This window comes from Bactrocera neohumeralis, chromosome 2, assembly GCF_024586455.1.
Source record: "Bactrocera neohumeralis isolate Rockhampton chromosome 2, APGP_CSIRO_Bneo_wtdbg2-racon-allhic-juicebox.fasta_v2, whole genome shotgun sequence".
Taxonomy (NCBI): domain Eukaryota; kingdom Metazoa; phylum Arthropoda; class Insecta; order Diptera; family Tephritidae; genus Bactrocera; species Bactrocera neohumeralis.
Genome location: NC_065919.1, coordinates 3905859 through 3922981, shown reverse-complemented (window position 1 = coordinate 3922981; position 17123 = coordinate 3905859). Strand labels below are relative to the sequence as shown.

Sequence of the window (17123 nt, the reverse complement as noted above, 5' to 3'; positions counted from 1 at the left end):
TCATATTCTAGACCGATCATTTCGTAGAAATCACCCTTGCAGCCACCTGCTTGGAGCGGAACCGCCTCCTAGGACTTATAGGAGGTCTTTCCTTGACTACGTCGACGACATCGTACAGTACGCCGCAACTGACTACCGACAGGTACTGACCGCCATTCACAGTGGGGCTATCAACACCTTCACCGACTGCCTTCCAGTGAATGGCGTTCTTGGAGTCAAATCACCACCCATCGCAGACGAATAGCTCGAGTTGCCGCTAGAAACGCGAATGATCCTAGCGCAGCTTCGTTCTGGATATTGTAGCAGGTTAAACTCCTACTTATCCAGAATAGACCCCGACATATCTAATATATGTCCTGCATGCAATGAGTCTCCGCATGCCACTGGCCACCTCTTTGCATGCCCTGCCAACCCTACTCATCTAACATCCTTTTCCCTTTGGTCCGACCGCGTCGACAAAGCATGTTTCCTGGGCCTCCCGCTAGATGACGTCGACGTCGACATGGATAACCCTTACCATCCTAACGGGGATTGATAACCGTTAAAACAACAACAACCGATCAGCAATTTACTGATGACTGATGTCTGTCGCAAAATGAAGACTACAGTATTTCAACGCTAAGCCACGGAGACCAGAATTGTTAACACAAAATCTTCTCAACTCAGTCATATTAATGGTCGCAGATATTTCATTCACCTTAGGTCTCTCTTCAATTTGGCTTTAGCGACACTCACTGTGGTTGTAGTCAGACTAAAACTATGAAATTATAGTGTATGTATAGTATATATACTTGTATATAACGGTAATCAGTTTGGCAGCTTTGATAAAAACTTGATAAATTATAACTACCGTAAATGCCTAGCTGAAATGAGGTTAGATATGCATATTTTGAAATTATTTATTATCTAAGCCAAGTACTATGCGGACTACCTGCGTGATAAGCGCATGTACTCGATCGTATAAAGATATCTAAATTTGTTTACCAACAAATATTATCTGTTAACGTCATTATCGAAGCTAAGCGGATTTGTTAGCTAACGTTTCTCTTCTTGGAATAAGTGCGTACGTTTTTCTTTCAAAGAAAGTGGACACATCAGCAACGTCCAATTTTTTTCTTGTGATATTTTCTTTAGTTTCAGTTTAGGTAAACACCTTTTCCATGAGGGTGCCGTTAAACAACCCCAGTGATACAATCTATCACCGTTCCCTCGACACTCGGGTTTAAGTAACCAGAACGAACGCAAATATTCAACCGATCAAAATCTGACCACTCGGCGGCACTCCTCCAAATTATTTTCCACCGCTAGAATCACAACATATTCTACCATATTCGTCTCTCAAATACCACAACAAAAATGTGAAATTTAGCGGCCAACAGCTCGCATGCGCCTAAAAGTATGCACAGCTGTAGCGCTTTGTGATTCACCATATTTACACACACATACACGGCGCGAGCCAACTATTTGTTATGACCGATTGCTTGCGAAAGGCAATTCAACCAGAGAACATAAATTTTTTTTCATGTTCTCTGAGTGAAGTTTCAGTCGGCAAATTCATCACAAATTACAAACGGATATCCGTTAGAAAAACAAAATTCATACATACGTAAGTACTTTGCCTCCTAAAGAGGTAAAAATTGTTCTTTATTCAGGAAATGAGTTATGCGCATGCGCACAAATCTTCTGCTGTTTACATGACTTCTTTCAATTGTTTCATTAAATCAAAACTGTTATGCAGCATTTTTAGCATATTCTTCTTCCGAAATCTGCGTATATTTTTTACTGACACAACAATATTCAGTAATACTTTAGGTGATAACTTAATTAATGCTGCCACGTTTATAAAAAAAAACGGTATTTTCCTAACACAGTGCTTAAGTAAATGGAATTTATATTACGTTAAAAATTAACAATTTTAGGACGCCAGTATTAGCAAATTAAGTATAGGCTTGAAAAAAAAAGAACGGTAAAGGCCGAGTTTCCAATAGAACACCCGACAAAGTATATAATTTAAGCGAATTAAAATTAATTCAATAAAAATGAGTTAGATGCGCATCATAATCCCTCACGTTGTGTGATGTGCATGTTAATTTTACAGTTAAGTGTATACATAGTATGTAAGTTAAGTTTCAATATATATGTAAACATTAAGTTTGCTTCTTTCACAGAATATAAAATAAAACTTAAATGTATTTTTTTATTATTGTAATGTATGGTTAGGTTAGGTAGTTTCCATGTTTTTGAATTGACTTACAGCATAAACAAATTACAAATTAAAGGTTAATGTAGTAGTAACTGTGTTAACGGTTACACGACCACTTGTAGTACCATTGCGGTGATTACGTAGATGAGCGATGAAAAATTGCGTATTTGTTTCGAAAACTAATTTAGTAATTTTCTTTTCCTTCCCCTTGAAACTGGGTTGTGTTGACTTGATTTAAAAAAAAGCACACTTTTACATTTCGTAAAACGTGAAAATGCCTTAGTACCAACTCCCAATCCACATTTGCATTGCTTCCTTTAGATGCGGCGTTGAAAATTGCCTCCGCCACCAGACTTTGCATTGCCAGCTTTGGTTTTGCCATCGAAGAAAAGCTCTATGTAACGTGAACCCATTTGGTCGCGGTGGCGCTTCATAGCTAGTTGAGCATCCTCGTACGTCTCGAAGAAGACATCGGCGGTGCCACTGTGCAAGCCACTTTTATTGAAATTAACACGCACATTGGCTGGGCGTATTGGGTCGAAGAACTGCAAAAATAATTCAATTTAATATTTGAGTTTAATTAAATCGTTGGTGACACACCCACCTTGAAGATAGCATTTTCAAACGACTGATATGGCAGTCCGCGCATATGGATGGTGAAGTACTCATTGTCATTGCGACCACCGCCGATTGGACCGAAATTACCGCCACCGCCGATCATAGCGTTGCCACCGTTAAATCCACCGCCCATATTGCCATTACCGGAGCCACCGGAACTGCCACCACCGCCGTTACTACCGAAATTACCAAAGCTGCTGAAATTGCCAAAGTTACCACCACCGCCGCCGCCGCCGCCGCCGCCACCGCCATTGTTCGATCCGATGCCCATGCCACCATTGCGGTTATTGCCGACTGGGAAGTCATTACCGAAATTGCCGCCATTACTGAAATTTCGGTTATTGCCAAAGTTGCCGAAATCACCGAAATCATTGCCGAAATTGCCGCCGCTGTTGTTGAAACGATTATTGCCACCAAAGCCGCCGTTGCCGTTGCCGAAGTTACCATTGTTGCCGTTGCCTGAGCCAAAATTACCGTTATTGCCAAAACCACCGAAACCGCCGCCATTATTGCCATTACCAAAACCACCCATTCCACCGCCACTGCCACCTCCATTGCCATTCGGTCCAAAGTTATTGCCAAAGTTACCCGAGTTAGTGAAGTTGGGTAAATTATTAAAGCCAAGTGTGTTGTTGGCGCCAACACCGAATGGAGCGCCATTGTTACCCCAATCTGTGGGGCGCCAAAAAAAAAAGTGAACACTTAGTGAGTTTAAGGTTGTTTCAGTTTAAAGCACGCATACTTACCATTGCCGCCACGCATGTTGCGTCCGCCGCCGTAATCATTGCCGCGATTACCGCCACGATCCTTCAAGTCATATGGACCACTGCGTCCATTGCCTTTGGCAGCGCGTTTCAGCTCAGCCAGTGAGCTACGGAAGATTTCAATATACCTGCGGGATGAAGAAAAGTTGAGGAAACATTGAAAATGTAAACAGAAATACAGTTATTTGTAGTGACACCCCGTTTTACTGTTATTTTTTAGTTTTCTGTATTTTTCACTATTTTGCTCGAGTTTGTGGCAATTGATGTAAAATTGTACATATTTTAAAGGATTTGAAGCACCTAAAATTGTTTTAAATGTGCAAGTTGTCAACTGAAATTAGAATTCATTATTCATTCATTCATATAAATTATCAGCAGCAGCTGCATTTTAAAGAAGACCATGTTAAATTACTGAGGCGCGTTTGGTTTTTCTTTTTTGAGTGTGTTTATGTGGATATGGACCCAACCAAGACCCCACCCACAACCGTAGCCCAAGCGATTTGAATTTCAAATAAAAGTTTAGTATTGCATCGAAATTACATTTAAAAAATATAGTATCTAAAAATATTATTGTGTTATTATTTTTTGTTATGATTTCGATTACTCCCTCTCGTTTGTGTAATCGATAATCGAGGCGAAATGAGTGACGTTTATTGGAACCTTCCTGCGAGAGTTGAATTAACAAAAGAACTGACAATTGCAGTGCAAATAAATTCGTTAAGTACGAAAAACATATTTTTTTACTAAATGGAGTATATGAAAATATAATTTTGTGGTAAAATAATTAGTAAGTATTCAAAAGGTTATAAAAGCAGAGACCATGTCATAAACATTCAGCTAAAAAATAACTGAGAAAATATTACATTTAATATATATAAATATAAACAACAAGAGAAACAATTTCAGAAATGAAGATAATTTACATTTAATATAGAAAAATAACTTGAAAATATTCACTTCAAAACGTCAAGTTACTTAAACTTTCGAAATTATAAAAACACAACTTTTTCGTGTTGCACTTGGAAGTTTCTCACATCTTCTTATCAAACAATTTGCAGAGCAAAAATATCCTATAAAAAAGGCAAATGTATATTGTACATATTTATTGTATTATTTAATAGAGAAGTATGTTGTTTATTATTTGAGACAATGAAAATTAGAGTGACAACCCACCTGTGCCCAATCTTTTCCCGATTACGTCCCAAGGCTTGTTCAGTGTCATCCTGGCTTTCGAACTGAACAAAAGCTTCCCCAGTTGCACGACCCCTTTTGTCCATAACAAAAAGTATCCCCTCCCGATCCGGTTTGATTTCCAACCCTGCCCATGACGATAACAACCAAATATTAAGAATTCTTTCAATTCAATGCATAAATTTGTTGTATTTTTTTTTTTTTTTCTATGAGAAACTTTATAAAAATCATCATTATTGCGGCAAATGTTGTAACGCAGTTTTTTTGCTATTTGGAATGGTGGTAGTGGTTCCAAGTTTGATTGTATATACATACATATATATTTTTGTGGTTTGAAATGGAGATAAACGAATATTGAAATCCGCTTCTGCCCAAACTAAAATAAGTGATCTAACTAGAATATATTTTTTGTAAATGCATTTTGACGAATTTACTTAGCTAATATTAAACAAAACTATGTTGTTGCTAAAAGAAAATTATAAATACATGTAGAGTTGCAAAATTGCTTGCACCTACATTTACGTACAAGGACTTATGTTAATGTTGGAGATAATATTTTAAACATCCCAAACAATTGATTTATTAAATGGTGGATACCATATTTATAACAAATAATAAGTATATCATGTATTTCCAAAAAAAAAAAAAAAACAACTTCAACAATTCAATATTTAACACTATAACGTAAAAATAACTTAGAAATTTTTACTCACCACTAAAGAATTCTTCGACTTGCTGCTCAGTGACCGCATATGGCAGACCGCGTAATTTAACAACATATGACATGCCATGACTGCCAGTTTTACGCATGGCTTCTTTTGCTTCTTTGGGGTTAGCGGTGAATACTGAGAATTATATAGTATCGTGTAAAACTATAGAAAAACGTATAATTTCATTTTATTAGCTCACCTTCAATGTAACGATGCCCCATTAAGCCTTTGTTTAGTTTTCGCGCTTCTTCAACATCATCTTGACTTTGTACCTCAACATATGCTTCGCCGGTATTTTTGCCATCCCAACGGCTGGTGATAAGATGTATGCCCTTCGAAGCATTAACGACATTTACATTCTTTAGAAAATTTAAGATTTCTTTATGAGTTGCCGACCATGGTAGCCCTCTTAAACGTATGTATTTTGGACCTGAAGAGTTACTGTTATTACCGCCACCGCTACCATCACCACCAATACTGGTCTGATCCTGACTTTGCTCATTGTCATCATCATTTTCATCTTGATCATCATATTCATCACCTTCTTGTTGATCGTTATCATATTCTTGGCTGTTGTCATCATCTCCGTAATCTTGCGAGTAATCCTCGTTGTTGGTTTGTGCGTCAGTTGCCATTTTTTTAAGTGAATTTAACTATAAAACAAATATTGTTGATTATTCAATTTTAAATCAGTAATTTTGCTGTATATCAAGAGGTTTTAGTTTAGAATCTTTTGGTAAAAGAAATCGATATTACTCGCCGGTGGTGTTCCACCACCACTACATTCACGCAACACGACGCCAACACTTCAATATTGAAATTTGTACAAATATTAAAAAATTCAAATTGTTATTTTATTAAAAAAAAGGAAAAATCTATTAAAATATATCATGTTTTTCTTTTTGCAAATTTCACGTATTTATCACAACGGTGTGTTACAAAGCCGCCATCTTGAAACGACAGCTTGTGGAAAAAAAATTCGGCGGAAGAATTTGCAAAATTTTTCCATTGCGTTTTCTCGTATTATACGTAATATATAAAAGTCAATTTACTTTAGCGAGTAATACAAACCTTTTATTTACTAGTTTTTGCAAAAATATACTGTATTTGAAGTATATTTAAATTTCTTTTATGATATAAAAAATTCAGCAGTAGCACACTAGAATTCACAAAAACTTTTCCGAAGCGAATGAAGTGAATGAAGCGATGCTTAAAGAGATACCAAAAAAGTCTCCAACTATCAAAAAAACCTTGTCAATGCTGCCATTTTTTGCAAAAAAAAAAAAATAAGTTGCCACTTGCTAGCCAATAAATAAATATATATGGTAATATTTCGACAATAGGGGTATTCTCTTGCTCTTGCAAGATTGCAGATTGCAAAAATACTATACCGAAATATACAAGAGCACGAGAGCACCCATTGCAGAATCTAGTGGTATATGAATGGCTAATTCGGTCAGTTTGTTGGGAATGACTATTAAGCATGGCTATTGTGAATTGGCGCACCTTCTGAATACATTTTTAAGAAAAAAAAACTGTAACAAATCTTTAAAATTTAAATAGAAATAATAAAATCCATTTAAAACTTATCTTCCTCAACAATTTAACGACGTAATACGTCTTTATGTAAAATGGCAACTACAACAGGGTTGCAATTATATTTTTGCGTGACATTGCACGCAAATATACATAGGTTTTGGTCTGACATATTTTACAGCCCTTGCAAATATTTTTCTGCGTGTGTTTGTTGTTGTGCCGTTGTAAATCTGCAATTCTTGCGCCGTGCACCGGGTTTTGCAAGAGCAAGAGAATACCCCTAATGTGTTCAAAAATTAAATCTTAAAATAATGTATACCCTCAATATCGAAAAATTTTTGTCTCTCAAGGCATACTTTCAAAATATCGATAAAACATCATCGGGAAGTCTACAAGTTTTTCTTATGCTCACTAAACACCGCGATGACATTTCTACCTTCCTTTTCTGCTGTGATTCCTTTAACAATTTCGCACATTTTACAGTAAAGAAATATATATCAAATTAGTTTAATAAAATTTACATCGATAATGTCTGAAACTGAAATTAATGGCACCGAGGAGGAGGTGCAGGACAAAAAGCAAAAGAAACAAACTCGTCATGACGGTGGTGCAGCCGATTTAGAACGCGTTACAGATTATGCGGAGGAGAAGGAAATTTCGGCAGCGCACATATCCAGTGTGAGTGGACAGCAATAATTTGCTAACAAAATTTGTGATTATATTGACATTTGATAATAATAGGCAGTAGAGCAAATCGGAAACAAACGAAGCAAGGAAGATGAGCGTAAGGTGGCCAAAGAGATGGAGCTGCTAAAAGTGCATGTCAAAAAAGAGGACATTGAACTGATTGTGAGTCGACATGCAAGGCGCAGATGTTCGAATGTTATTATTCTTTAATTTAATTTTCTTATAGATGAATGAAATGTTAATATCACGCTCCCAAGCAGAGAAAGTACTGCGTGAACAAAGCGGTGATGTAGTTGCGGCGTTAGAGGCAATAATCGCTAACTAATATCCTTCCGGCTGATAAAACAAATGAAAACAATTGTCCGTACTATTAATATTTTGTAAAAACTAGATGAAAAAATAAAATGTCATGCTAAGAATATATTTTTTCTAAGCACATTTTCACTTGTGTTGAATAATCCCACCTTTAAATGTCCATGACAAGAACACACACCATATAGGAAATAATAACAAGCTTTTTTTTTATTTCCGCTTTTATTTTGAAATCAATTATATTTGCCACTTCATACATAGTAGCGAATTTATAATTTTATTATACTATATATTTATATGCATGTATGCTTTAACACCTACATATGGATATGAAAACCAAAAATACCGCAATATTAGCTTAAAAATCGTTTAGAGTGTTTGTAATTACATATTTCTTTGTAAATATATCATCGTTATCTTCGTAGAATATTATAGTTAAATTTTTATGAGCTTACGTGCTTTGTATTTTTGGGTAAAATTTTTTTAAATAACGAAATTAAAACAACAAAGACAATCCACCGTTTAAGCAGTTAAAATAAACTACGTATTTAAATAATTTTGTAGGTTGTCACAAGAAGGCATATTAATATTTTGCGCTTTGCGGAAGAGATCGCGATCGCCAAATGAACGAGCCTTGGCCAACATAGAATCACCTGAAAAAACAAAAAGGTAAAACAATTTTGACATAATTCACATATTAGGATTAAGATGCAATGACTTACGGTAGTTGCGTTCGCGACTACAAGAATACTTTAGGTGATCTATATAGTCTTCCTCCACCGACTCTTCCAAACGCCCAACAGATCCCTGATATTCAGAATGGAAGTTGTTCTTAACATAGTAGGGTACTTTCAGACGGTTTGTCTCACGTTTCACAGCATATTTGCTACGCAAAATAAATTTATTTTATAAACTATTTTTGAATTGTGCATGCATAAATAAATATGTGTTCATATTTTTGTCTTTTTTGAATTGTGTATGCATAAATAAATATGTGTTTATATTTTTGTCTATCTTTTTTACTCACTGTGATGGCGACAAACTATAAATAGGGTCCGATATGAAAAATGAGGATACCATCGATAATGCGATCAATAACAGTATAGGCAAAAAGTTGATTAGCGCCGAAGAGTTTGATTGATTCTGTTAGCAGTGCATAAAAAGATAAATAAAGTTTCATGTTCGCAATCAAAATTCACACTTACTTCGCCATCATCGCGATGCTGCTGTCTACGACGCTGTTGACGCATGTAAACATTCTGTTGGGCGAAACCTCCACCGAAGAACATATTGAATAGATCTTCCGGGCTAACCTCAGCCTGGAAACCACGCGCATAAGCATATTCGTAATTGTCTCTGCGTACACCGTGACCACTGGAGTGTGTCTCATTAATACCATACAAATCATATTGTTTACGTTTTTCAGCGTCCGTGAGAATAGCTGCAGCATTTCCAACTGCTTTGAAAGCATCAGAAGCGCCGGGTGCTTTATTTTTGTCAGGATGGAGTAGTAAGGCCAGCTTTTTATATGACTTTTTAATTTCGGAATCCGTTGCTTCTTTGGTAATACTTAGTATTTCATAATAATCCCGACAACTGAAATAATTTTACAATTATTAGTTTAAATTCACAACATACTTTATAAAAATCAAGACTCACCCTTTAACTTTTCGCACGGCCTCTAATTGCTCTTTCGTATATTCAGGCTCCACATGACGTGAGTCAGAGTTCTTGCGTTTACGTGGACCATTACCATTAGACGCACCGTTACGATGTGGCGAGCCATTTACGTTTCCACTGGTACTACTTCTGTTTCCCCCAGTAGTTGCGCCAGCCTTTACTTTGGACAAGAGTTCTAAGGTAATTAAAAACGTAATTGTTATTAACAATCAAAATTGCAGATTTGTTTTTGTATTTTTTCACCTTTAGCACGTTCTGTAGGGAATAGTTTTTCCGCTTTCAGCAAGAATTTTTCTGCTTTTTCCATTTTACCCTCGGCAAAGGCTTGCACCGCTATGTCAATGCAGCGATGCGCTTCATCTTTATTGCCATCCATTTTAGTTGTACACCTGTTTCTATCTGGTGATGTTTGATTAACTTGCAATTATAGTCTAATATTACTAAACTTTAAATCAGCACCCCACAACAAGTGACGAGTGGTATCCGAGATGCAACGAAGTTCTGGCAGAAACCGAAGGGCTAGGATTGAGATCTTTAAACAATCCTAAAGGCTCACTCGCACTTTTATTTTCTATCTGTGTACGTAAAATGATATTAGCTAACCCGTCTTTATGTTGAATTTTTATCTTCATACCTGTAAAAATTTTCCTTTTTCTAGATTCCCTTGACCGTGTCTATGAAAATTTTCTTTTACCTACACATCAGTTTTAACATTTTCTTTTACTCAACTTCTTCTCATCGTTTACAGGGTTGATTTATTTCTTTCAAACATTACAACAGTTTAAATAACATTAACAAATTTATATGAAAAATGGTAAGTATACCAGAAAATCCATTAGCAATAATAAATTAGCTACTTAGTTAAGCAGTAGTTAGGGAATTTATTAACCATATTAATTTTAATTGACATTCACTATTGTTGTAATTAACGAAATAAATATTAGTGGCCTTTATGTGATAATTTCTAAATCTAGCATCTTCGGATGATTTTATGAAAATTCTACTTTTGAGTTTTATTTCGTTTATGTGGAAAAAATTTGTTAATTTCTTTCCAATCAGAGCGATAAATACTTCTTATCGATTATTTTTAAAGTCATTGTCATTATTTGTTGGCATGTTGGTTTTACATGTGTTACAAAATTTGGCAGCTCTGGGCGAACTTTCCTATCGACGTCGTCTCGTTTCGTTGCGTCCGCGAAAATAGCGACTTTCTGGTGAAATTTTGCGTATATATGCGCGTAAAATACTCACAAATCTAACAAAATCAATAGAATTTCAATATTTTGACACAGTGCAAGTGCAGTTAATATTATTTGAGACCATAAACGTGTTGTGAAAAAGTGCACTCGATTGGTAGCTCGTCTTCATAGTCATAGTTGCAAAGGCCGTCTGTGTATCCGTCGTCGCGTCGCTGTCGGTGTTGACGTCGCTGTTAGCTGTTAATTGCAATTGAATATCTCGTACGATTCTAACCATATCGTATATATTTGACTTGGTGCGAATAGTTTTTGTTTCAGTGAGAAATATACTAAATGTTCTTGCATAAAAACGTGTCCATTTACAGTTGAATTGGATGATCATTATTAAATGTCTACATTTTGCATAAGAATTATTTTGACGGTTCTGTTGTATAGCTTATGAAAATAAAAACAAACAAATGCAACCACCAGCAGTCATCTCGCTTTAACACACGTAAGAGCGCCGGTAAAGTTAACTAAATCGTCGTCGCAGCGAAAAAAGTGTTTGTGTTTGTATTGAGTGCGTTTGCAATAGCGAGGAAAATCATTGCAATAAATTGAACAATCTTCGTGATAAGGTAAGTAAAACTCATTTGTATTTTTGTTCTTATGATCATATTTTCGATCCAAACGTTTGCTAAAAGTATATAATATATGCAAGCAGACCACACTATTTAACTGAACTTTTGAAAGTTTGCTGCATACCTCCTAGCGATATGCCGGTGTAAGCTTATTCATACGGTTACTTAAATGGGCGTGAGGTGTGTGAAATAGCTCAAGTATTAAAATATAAGTTAATGATTTCGAATTAGCACATACATACTTATTTAAGTATTTACGTTTGGCAAATAATTCATATTTGTGTTGTGAATCAAAATTTGCATGGAAACAGCTGTTTTTCTTTGTCGATTAACCAACTTATATTTATCGATTTTTAAGGTGCATTCCATTCGCATTCAATAACATAAATAGACAATCATCAGTGATGTCTGAAGTGAAGCCAATTATTGTGTGTTTCATAGTACGGAAGTTAACATGGGTATGGTGTATTTCGCATAGATTGTTGTCCAAAACAATCTTCAAAAAAGCCTTCAGATGTGTGTATTTAATTCTACGGAAGTTATCGTGGGTTTGGTATATTTCGCATAGATTATTGTCCAATACAACGGTATAATATCCGAAGAAATGCTACAGATCGGACCACTATAGTCATACAAATTGGTTGATCAACATCTCGTCCTTGTATAAAAAACTTTCTGATTTTACGTCGGCATCGGTACAATCTACGAAGAAATTTTTCAAGTCGGACCACTACTACTACTACTACTACCACTACACTTTTTATACTCTTTTCTGCCAAAAGAAATGCACATGTGTAGGGTATTATAGCTTCGGTGCTCTACTATTCCTTAGATATTAATGCTGTTCTTAAGGCGTTATGAATTCTCTCTAGAACTTGATTATTTTTCTTCAATTTATATTGACACAGGTGCCACTTTACGCGTGATTTCACTTTTGCTAGCAATCAGCCAAATAGTTTTACCACACCGTTTCACATCAGTGCTTACTCTAATTTACAGTCAATTTGCGACTGTGAGGTTAAAGACTGTTTCATTCTAATTCTGAGTTGCTAAAAACAAAAATGATAGTAAAAATGTTCTAATACCTATTATTTTTTGTATTGCAGTCAAGGGGTGTAGGGATTGAACTCAAATATCCTACAGACCTCTTAGCACATCAGTCTCAAATTTTTCCTTCAGATTTATTATAATTTACTACCACAATTATCATTTTATATTATCAAATTTATTTATTATAATTTTTTGTATAGTCTTTTAAGATATTAAATATGTTAAACCAATCTCAAGCAAATTAAATATATTCTCATTGTGTATCTCTATTTCGCTTCGATAATCGTACATTTATGCCGCCTTTGGCCATAATTGGAATACCAAAGTTAGCGATTTCGATTTCCTTTCGCACAGGATTTAATTCGATATTAAAGTTGAGCAACAACTTCGCCAAGGCGACTTTTGCATTAACCCTGCCCATACGTTGTGCTGTTTAAAGTATGCAAGTATTATTTTATTAAATAAAAAATTCATAGACCCGTGAAAAAACTATTGAATTACCGATGCAATGTCTGGGTCCTTCGCCGAATGGCATAAAAGCGACGGGATCGTAATGTTTATTTAAAATCCGATCTGGATCCCAACGCATAGCGTCCGGGAAATATTTTTCATCACGATGAAAACCCAATAACGGAATAATAACTGGTGTACCATTTTTGATTACCAAATCACTATCAGGTAGTTGATAGTCCTTCGTGCACTGCCGATTGAGAATCGGCAGTCCAGGGTATTTGCGTGTAGATTCTACAAAAAATTCACTATAATTACTTAAAATGTCTTCAAAAATCTTTAATTAAATCTAACCCGTTATGCAGAGATCTAGATATTTCATATCCTGTACCGATTCGTAAGTAAACTTATTGTCATGCCTTTCAATCGCATCTCTCACGTCACGCTGTGCCTTTTCCAGCGCTTCTGGATATTGCGCTAATTCAAAGGCGGTGAACGAAATGGTGGCCGCCGTTGTTTCATAGCCAGCCGCATAGAAAAGCAACAAATTGGACGCAATGGTTTCAATTGACATGTGCTTCGCTGCATCTGTAAATATAGAAGGCGAGTGCGCAAATACAGTATGGCTAGCCTCAGTAAATAAAACATGTATTTATGTACCTTTGTCAGTCGCTTTAGCAGACCAATCGTTATCATTGTCGTTGACTTGACCTTTATTGCGCAGTTGCATGAGAAGTTGAAGCATATCTTTTCGTGTAATATTCTGCTCCTCGCGCATTTCTATAGTCCGCTTAGCAATTTCTCTCATCATTTCGGGTGCCTTTTCGCGCCAACCCAAACGTATGAAGAGCTTTTCCAAACTATGGTTAGTGACATAAAAAAAAAAAAAAACAATTTATAAGTTGTAAAAATTTCAATTTTATAAGAATATCAACATCAATTGACGATCAGCACGTCAATAAAATAAAGTAATTGGTGCTTGAGAATCGACGATTAACAGTCGGATATATTACTGCCATCCTTGGAATATCGGAAGGATCAGTGAAAACCATATTGATAGATGACGTGAAAGCACGAGTGTTTCTAAGATTACTCAGTTGTTGGCCTAACGTCTGTGAAACAATGCTTTCATGACCAGGACTTTAACAACTGTTCCGAGAATTGGAAAAAACGTTGGCACGAGTGTATTGGGGCCCAAGATGGATTACTTTGAGAGGTACGACAGAGATTTAAAAGAATAAATCACGATTTTTAAAATTATAAACAAACTCTTACTATTTTTTGCTCATAGCACATTAACTGATCTTCATCGCCAATAAAATAAAACCATTTTTCTGGTAGACAAAGTGCACTCTATCACCTACTACAAGTCTCAGAAATGAAAACAATAATAAACAAAATCTTATCTCCGCTACTTGTATTTAAGTGCGCCAAGTTAAAATCGCCTTAATGAAATAATTTACTACTTAACTGATAGCATGACACTTTGCACATTATGTTATAAATTAATTCCCGTTTAAAATAAATATTTTAATATTAAAAAATCTATATTAATTGAGGAAAAATTCTCACCTGGGAAATAGCAATTGAACTGTACCGCGCACCACACTGCCGAACGTTGGCTCGTTCAATTTGTCTCTTATTTTCAATATGGGATTATTTGGTTCTTCAAAGCTGTTTACCTCTAAACCCAGAAACACCGAAGCAATGATGTCTATAGCAAAGCTGAAAAATGAGTATATTAAAGTGAAAATGCATTACTGCTCTTTTTCGAACTGTATTAGTGCAAGGTGACGTTCACACTTCAAAACTAACGAAATGTTGAAGCACATGCTCAAAATTACAATTTGTAAACTCACGTGCTCATGACATGTCGCAATTCCAATTCTTTTGAGCCAACGTCAGGTAGCTGCGCATTCACATAGTTGACCATTCTATCACCCACTTCCTCGACCGTTTCAAACATAGCCTTTAATTTTCCCGACGTAAATAACGGTGTCATTGTCACTCGCAAACTCTTCCACTTCTGTCCTTTAAGATTGAACAAGCCACCACTCAATTGCGGATCATCTTCATCATCTACATGTATGCCACGATCGTGAAAACTTTCGAAATGTTTCGTCAATATATCTCTCGCCAATTGCGCATCGCGTATTAACAAAACGGGTCGCGTAATTAAATAGATGCCCAACACTTTATCCTTTGTTCTGCGATAAACATCGAAAATAGCAGTGCCCAATGCTGCTTCACGTTTAAAGACTGGATCTAACACTGCGAATGGTATTTTTGGCTCAAGGTAAGGAAAGCCTTTGCGTTTCCAAAATGTGTAAATCCATTTAACGTAAAAAAACGAGAGTGTACAAACGGCTATTAGCAGTAATAAAAACATTTTTCGATACAAAACAAATTTGCCGCAACAGCTAATGTAAAACGCGATGAGGGCACTGAAATTATAACATTTTGTTGCTTCCTTTTATAGCTGTTGATAAGGAAATACTTTAATCTCTTTGTACATATCTGTATACATACATATATTAAGTAGCGGTATTCCTATATTACAGTCTTGGTTGTAGTTTAAAGCGTTTCAAATTGAGTTCTTAATAGAACGAATGTTCTTAGATGCGCATAAGGTCTTAAGGGGTTACATGGGCTTCCTCGGGTAAAAAACACAATTTTTTCAACATTTTTTTTCTCATATAAAAAATTAAACTTTTATTAGAATTAGAAAAAATAATTTAAACTCGGTCATTGCGACGCCATTTCCGGTGACTCCTCGGAAAAAGATGCTCCAGCTTTGGCAGGATAACTCCTTAGAGGATCATCTCATGAAAAAATACATGTTTTAGTTAAAACCTTAACTTCGCACTTGGACGAAGGAAAAAAAAAACTGAAAATTGAATTTTTAGCAGACATTTTTATAAAAAAAATTAAAATTTGAGTGAAAATTTCGCGAAATTTTGTTTTTTCAAATAGTTGTAATCGAAAAAAAATTATTCGTCCAAGTCTTTAAGAATTTTATCTCAAAGACCTGTTCAAAATTTCATGAAGATCGGTTGAGAAGTTCTCAAGAAATCTTGCCAACCGTCTTCAAAAAGTTTCGAGAAAAACGCATTTAAAGATAGCGCACTTAGCCTAGCTAGCCCCGAGTGCACACGTTCTCAAGGCTGTATCTCCGAAACTATTACTCGGATCAACTTGAAAACTTAGGACAATATTCTAGAGGTGTTGTAGAATTTAATAAGACAATAAAAAAAAAACTTTCTTTGAAACCCGCAAACCCATGTAACCCCTTAAGCAAATTTGAAAAATATAATTTTGAGAAAAGCGCGTTTAAAAATATTTGAACTAAGCTGCTAGACTTTAGAAGGCTGTCATTCAAAAACTGTTTGTGATATCGATTTAATATTTACTTTTGTTTTATTTTCAAAGGTAGAAGCCACTGAAATATGTTTTACGTTGTGTTTTTATGTTTTTAATTTCACATTAGATGAGCTCCTTAAAAACATCGTTAATATTCCATGCTAAAACGCCAAAAAACAACACTGCGCGGAGGAATGATCGCATTAACGATAAAAAATTCAAAAGTTTTCAAACCTACAAACGTTTCAACAACGAAAACTTTTTGAGTACATGATCATAAATCAGCTGATGTTCAGTGGCCACATTAAAATTGTTATTACTAACTGGTACCAATTGGTAGAAGGTTTATGAATTAGGAAGTCGAAAAAGTGTTTTCGTATTTCTAATCAACTTTTTTATATTTATAATAATAAATAAATAAACAAATATGTACCATTTTGGTCGACCACTTTTTGCCATTTTTTCGCTAGAGACATTATTCCATCAGTGTAAATCGAAATTTCCAGAACGGAAGCTAGCGAAACATTGTTGGGCTACACAAACTGATACAACATCGTCTCCGTAAACTTCACAAATTTTATTGGTGGCGTGCGTTCTTCCTTTTTATATCAAATTTCAAAATATAGCGAATTTCTTCATTATTTTCACTCATTTTTGAACAGCTGTAACTTTTTTTAAATTTTCCCGATTTTTTTTTTTATTTTTTGGTTAAATGAAGCTTAAAATCTCACCTTTCCAACACT

The 17123-nt window shown here is 35.4% G+C and overlaps 5 protein-coding genes across 9 annotated transcripts in view; 2 read left to right on the top strand and 3 right to left on the bottom strand.

Annotated features, from left to right (window-relative positions):
- Positions 1–1611: 1611 nt before the first annotated feature.
- LOC126751163 (heterogeneous nuclear ribonucleoprotein H3) lies at positions 1612–6687 on the bottom strand. 4 transcript variants are annotated; one of them, XM_050461207.1, is made up of 8 exons: positions 6558–6687; positions 5686–6139; positions 5490–5621; positions 4759–4903; positions 3568–3713; positions 3341–3493; positions 2808–3280; positions 1612–2748 (listed from the first exon to the last, which is right to left on the bottom strand). In XM_050461207.1, the coding sequence occupies exons 2-8, from the start codon at positions 6119–6121 to the stop codon at positions 2521–2523; spliced, it is 1713 nt and encodes a 570-aa protein (XP_050317164.1). In that variant the 5' UTR covers positions 6122–6139; positions 6558–6687; the 3' UTR covers positions 1612–2520. The 4 variants fall into 4 exon arrangements, with proteins under 4 accessions (XP_050317164.1, XP_050317166.1, XP_050317163.1 ...); XM_050461209.1 differs by having other exon boundaries at positions 3341–3370; XM_050461206.1 differs by having other exon boundaries at positions 2808–3493.
- Positions 6688–7460: 773 nt separating this feature from the next.
- Positions 7461–8130, top strand: LOC126751180 (huntingtin-interacting protein K). Its single transcript, XM_050461226.1, has 3 exons — positions 7461–7700; positions 7764–7871; positions 7936–8130. The coding sequence occupies exons 1-3, from the start codon at positions 7551–7553 to the stop codon at positions 8032–8034; spliced, it is 357 nt and encodes a 118-aa protein (XP_050317183.1). The 5' UTR covers positions 7461–7550; the 3' UTR covers positions 8035–8130.
- A 76-nt stretch (positions 8131–8206) lies between these two features.
- On the bottom strand, positions 8207–10453 carry LOC126751171 (dnaJ homolog subfamily B member 12). Its single transcript, XM_050461218.1, has 7 exons — positions 10336–10453; positions 9945–10276; positions 9681–9876; positions 9227–9617; positions 9049–9164; positions 8744–8907; positions 8207–8674 (listed from the first exon to the last, which is right to left on the bottom strand). The coding sequence occupies exons 2-7, from the start codon at positions 10075–10077 to the stop codon at positions 8562–8564; spliced, it is 1113 nt and encodes a 370-aa protein (XP_050317175.1). The 5' UTR covers positions 10078–10276; positions 10336–10453; the 3' UTR covers positions 8207–8561.
- A 403-nt stretch (positions 10454–10856) lies between these two features.
- The window catches only part of LOC126751158 (protein roadkill), a 178285-nt gene continuing 172018 nt past the window's right edge, over positions 10857–17123 (top strand). For both annotated transcript variants that reach the window (XM_050461199.1, XM_050461198.1), the window contains exon 1: positions 10857–11517. The gene's annotated coding sequence lies outside the window, so the exon portion shown is untranslated. The remainder of the gene's footprint in view (positions 11518–17123) is intronic.
- LOC126751164 (probable cytochrome P450 6d5) lies at positions 12724–15455 on the bottom strand. Its single transcript, XM_050461210.1, has 6 exons — positions 14880–15455; positions 14593–14745; positions 13681–13880; positions 13375–13608; positions 13072–13314; positions 12724–12999 (listed from the first exon to the last, which is right to left on the bottom strand). Exons 1-6 carry the CDS (start codon positions 15407–15409, stop codon positions 12824–12826), a joined length of 1536 nt encoding a protein of 511 aa, XP_050317167.1. The 5' UTR covers positions 15410–15455; the 3' UTR covers positions 12724–12823.

Bases quoted from the DNA above. Each gene is read 5' to 3' on its own strand.
- LOC126751163 (XM_050461206.1), bottom strand. From the start codon at position 6,121: ATGGCAACTGACGCACAAACCAACAACGAGGATTACTCGCAAGATTAC. The intron at 5,622-5,685 runs GTGAGCTAATAA...TATAATTCTCAG, and splicing joins GGGGCATCGTTACATTGAAG to TATTCACCGCTAACCCCAAA. The intron at 3,714-4,758 runs GTGGGTTGTCAC...TTCATCCCGCAG, and splicing joins CGGGAAAAGATTGGGCACAG to GTATATTGAAATCTTCCGTA.
- LOC126751180 (XM_050461226.1), top strand. From the start codon at position 7,551: ATGTCTGAAACTGAAATTAATGGCACCGAGGAGGAGGTGCAGGACAAA. The intron at 7,701-7,763 runs GTGAGTGGACAG...TGATAATAATAG, and splicing joins CGGCAGCGCACATATCCAGT to GCAGTAGAGCAAATCGGAAA. The intron at 7,872-7,935 runs GTGAGTCGACAT...ATTTTCTTATAG, and splicing joins AAGAGGACATTGAACTGATT to ATGAATGAAATGTTAATATC.
- LOC126751171 (XM_050461218.1), bottom strand. From the start codon at position 10,077: ATGGATGGCAATAAAGATGAAGCGCATCGCTGCATTGACATAGCGGTG. The intron at 9,618-9,680 runs GTGAGTCTTGAT...AAATTATTTCAG, and splicing joins GCCGTGCGAAAAGTTAAAGG to TTGTCGGGATTATTATGAAA. The intron at 8,908-9,048 runs GTGAGTAAAAAA...TATTTTGCGTAG, and splicing joins TATAGTTTGTCGCCATCACA to CAAATATGCTGTGAAACGTG.
- LOC126751164 (XM_050461210.1), bottom strand. From the start codon at position 15,409: ATGTTTTTATTACTGCTAATAGCCGTTTGTACACTCTCGTTTTTTTAC. The intron at 13,609-13,680 runs GTACATAAATAC...CTATATTTACAG, and splicing joins TGCTAAAGCGACTGACAAAG to ATGCAGCGAAGCACATGTCA. The intron at 13,000-13,071 runs GTAATTCAATAG...TACTTTAAACAG, and splicing joins AGGACCCAGACATTGCATCG to CACAACGTATGGGCAGGGTT.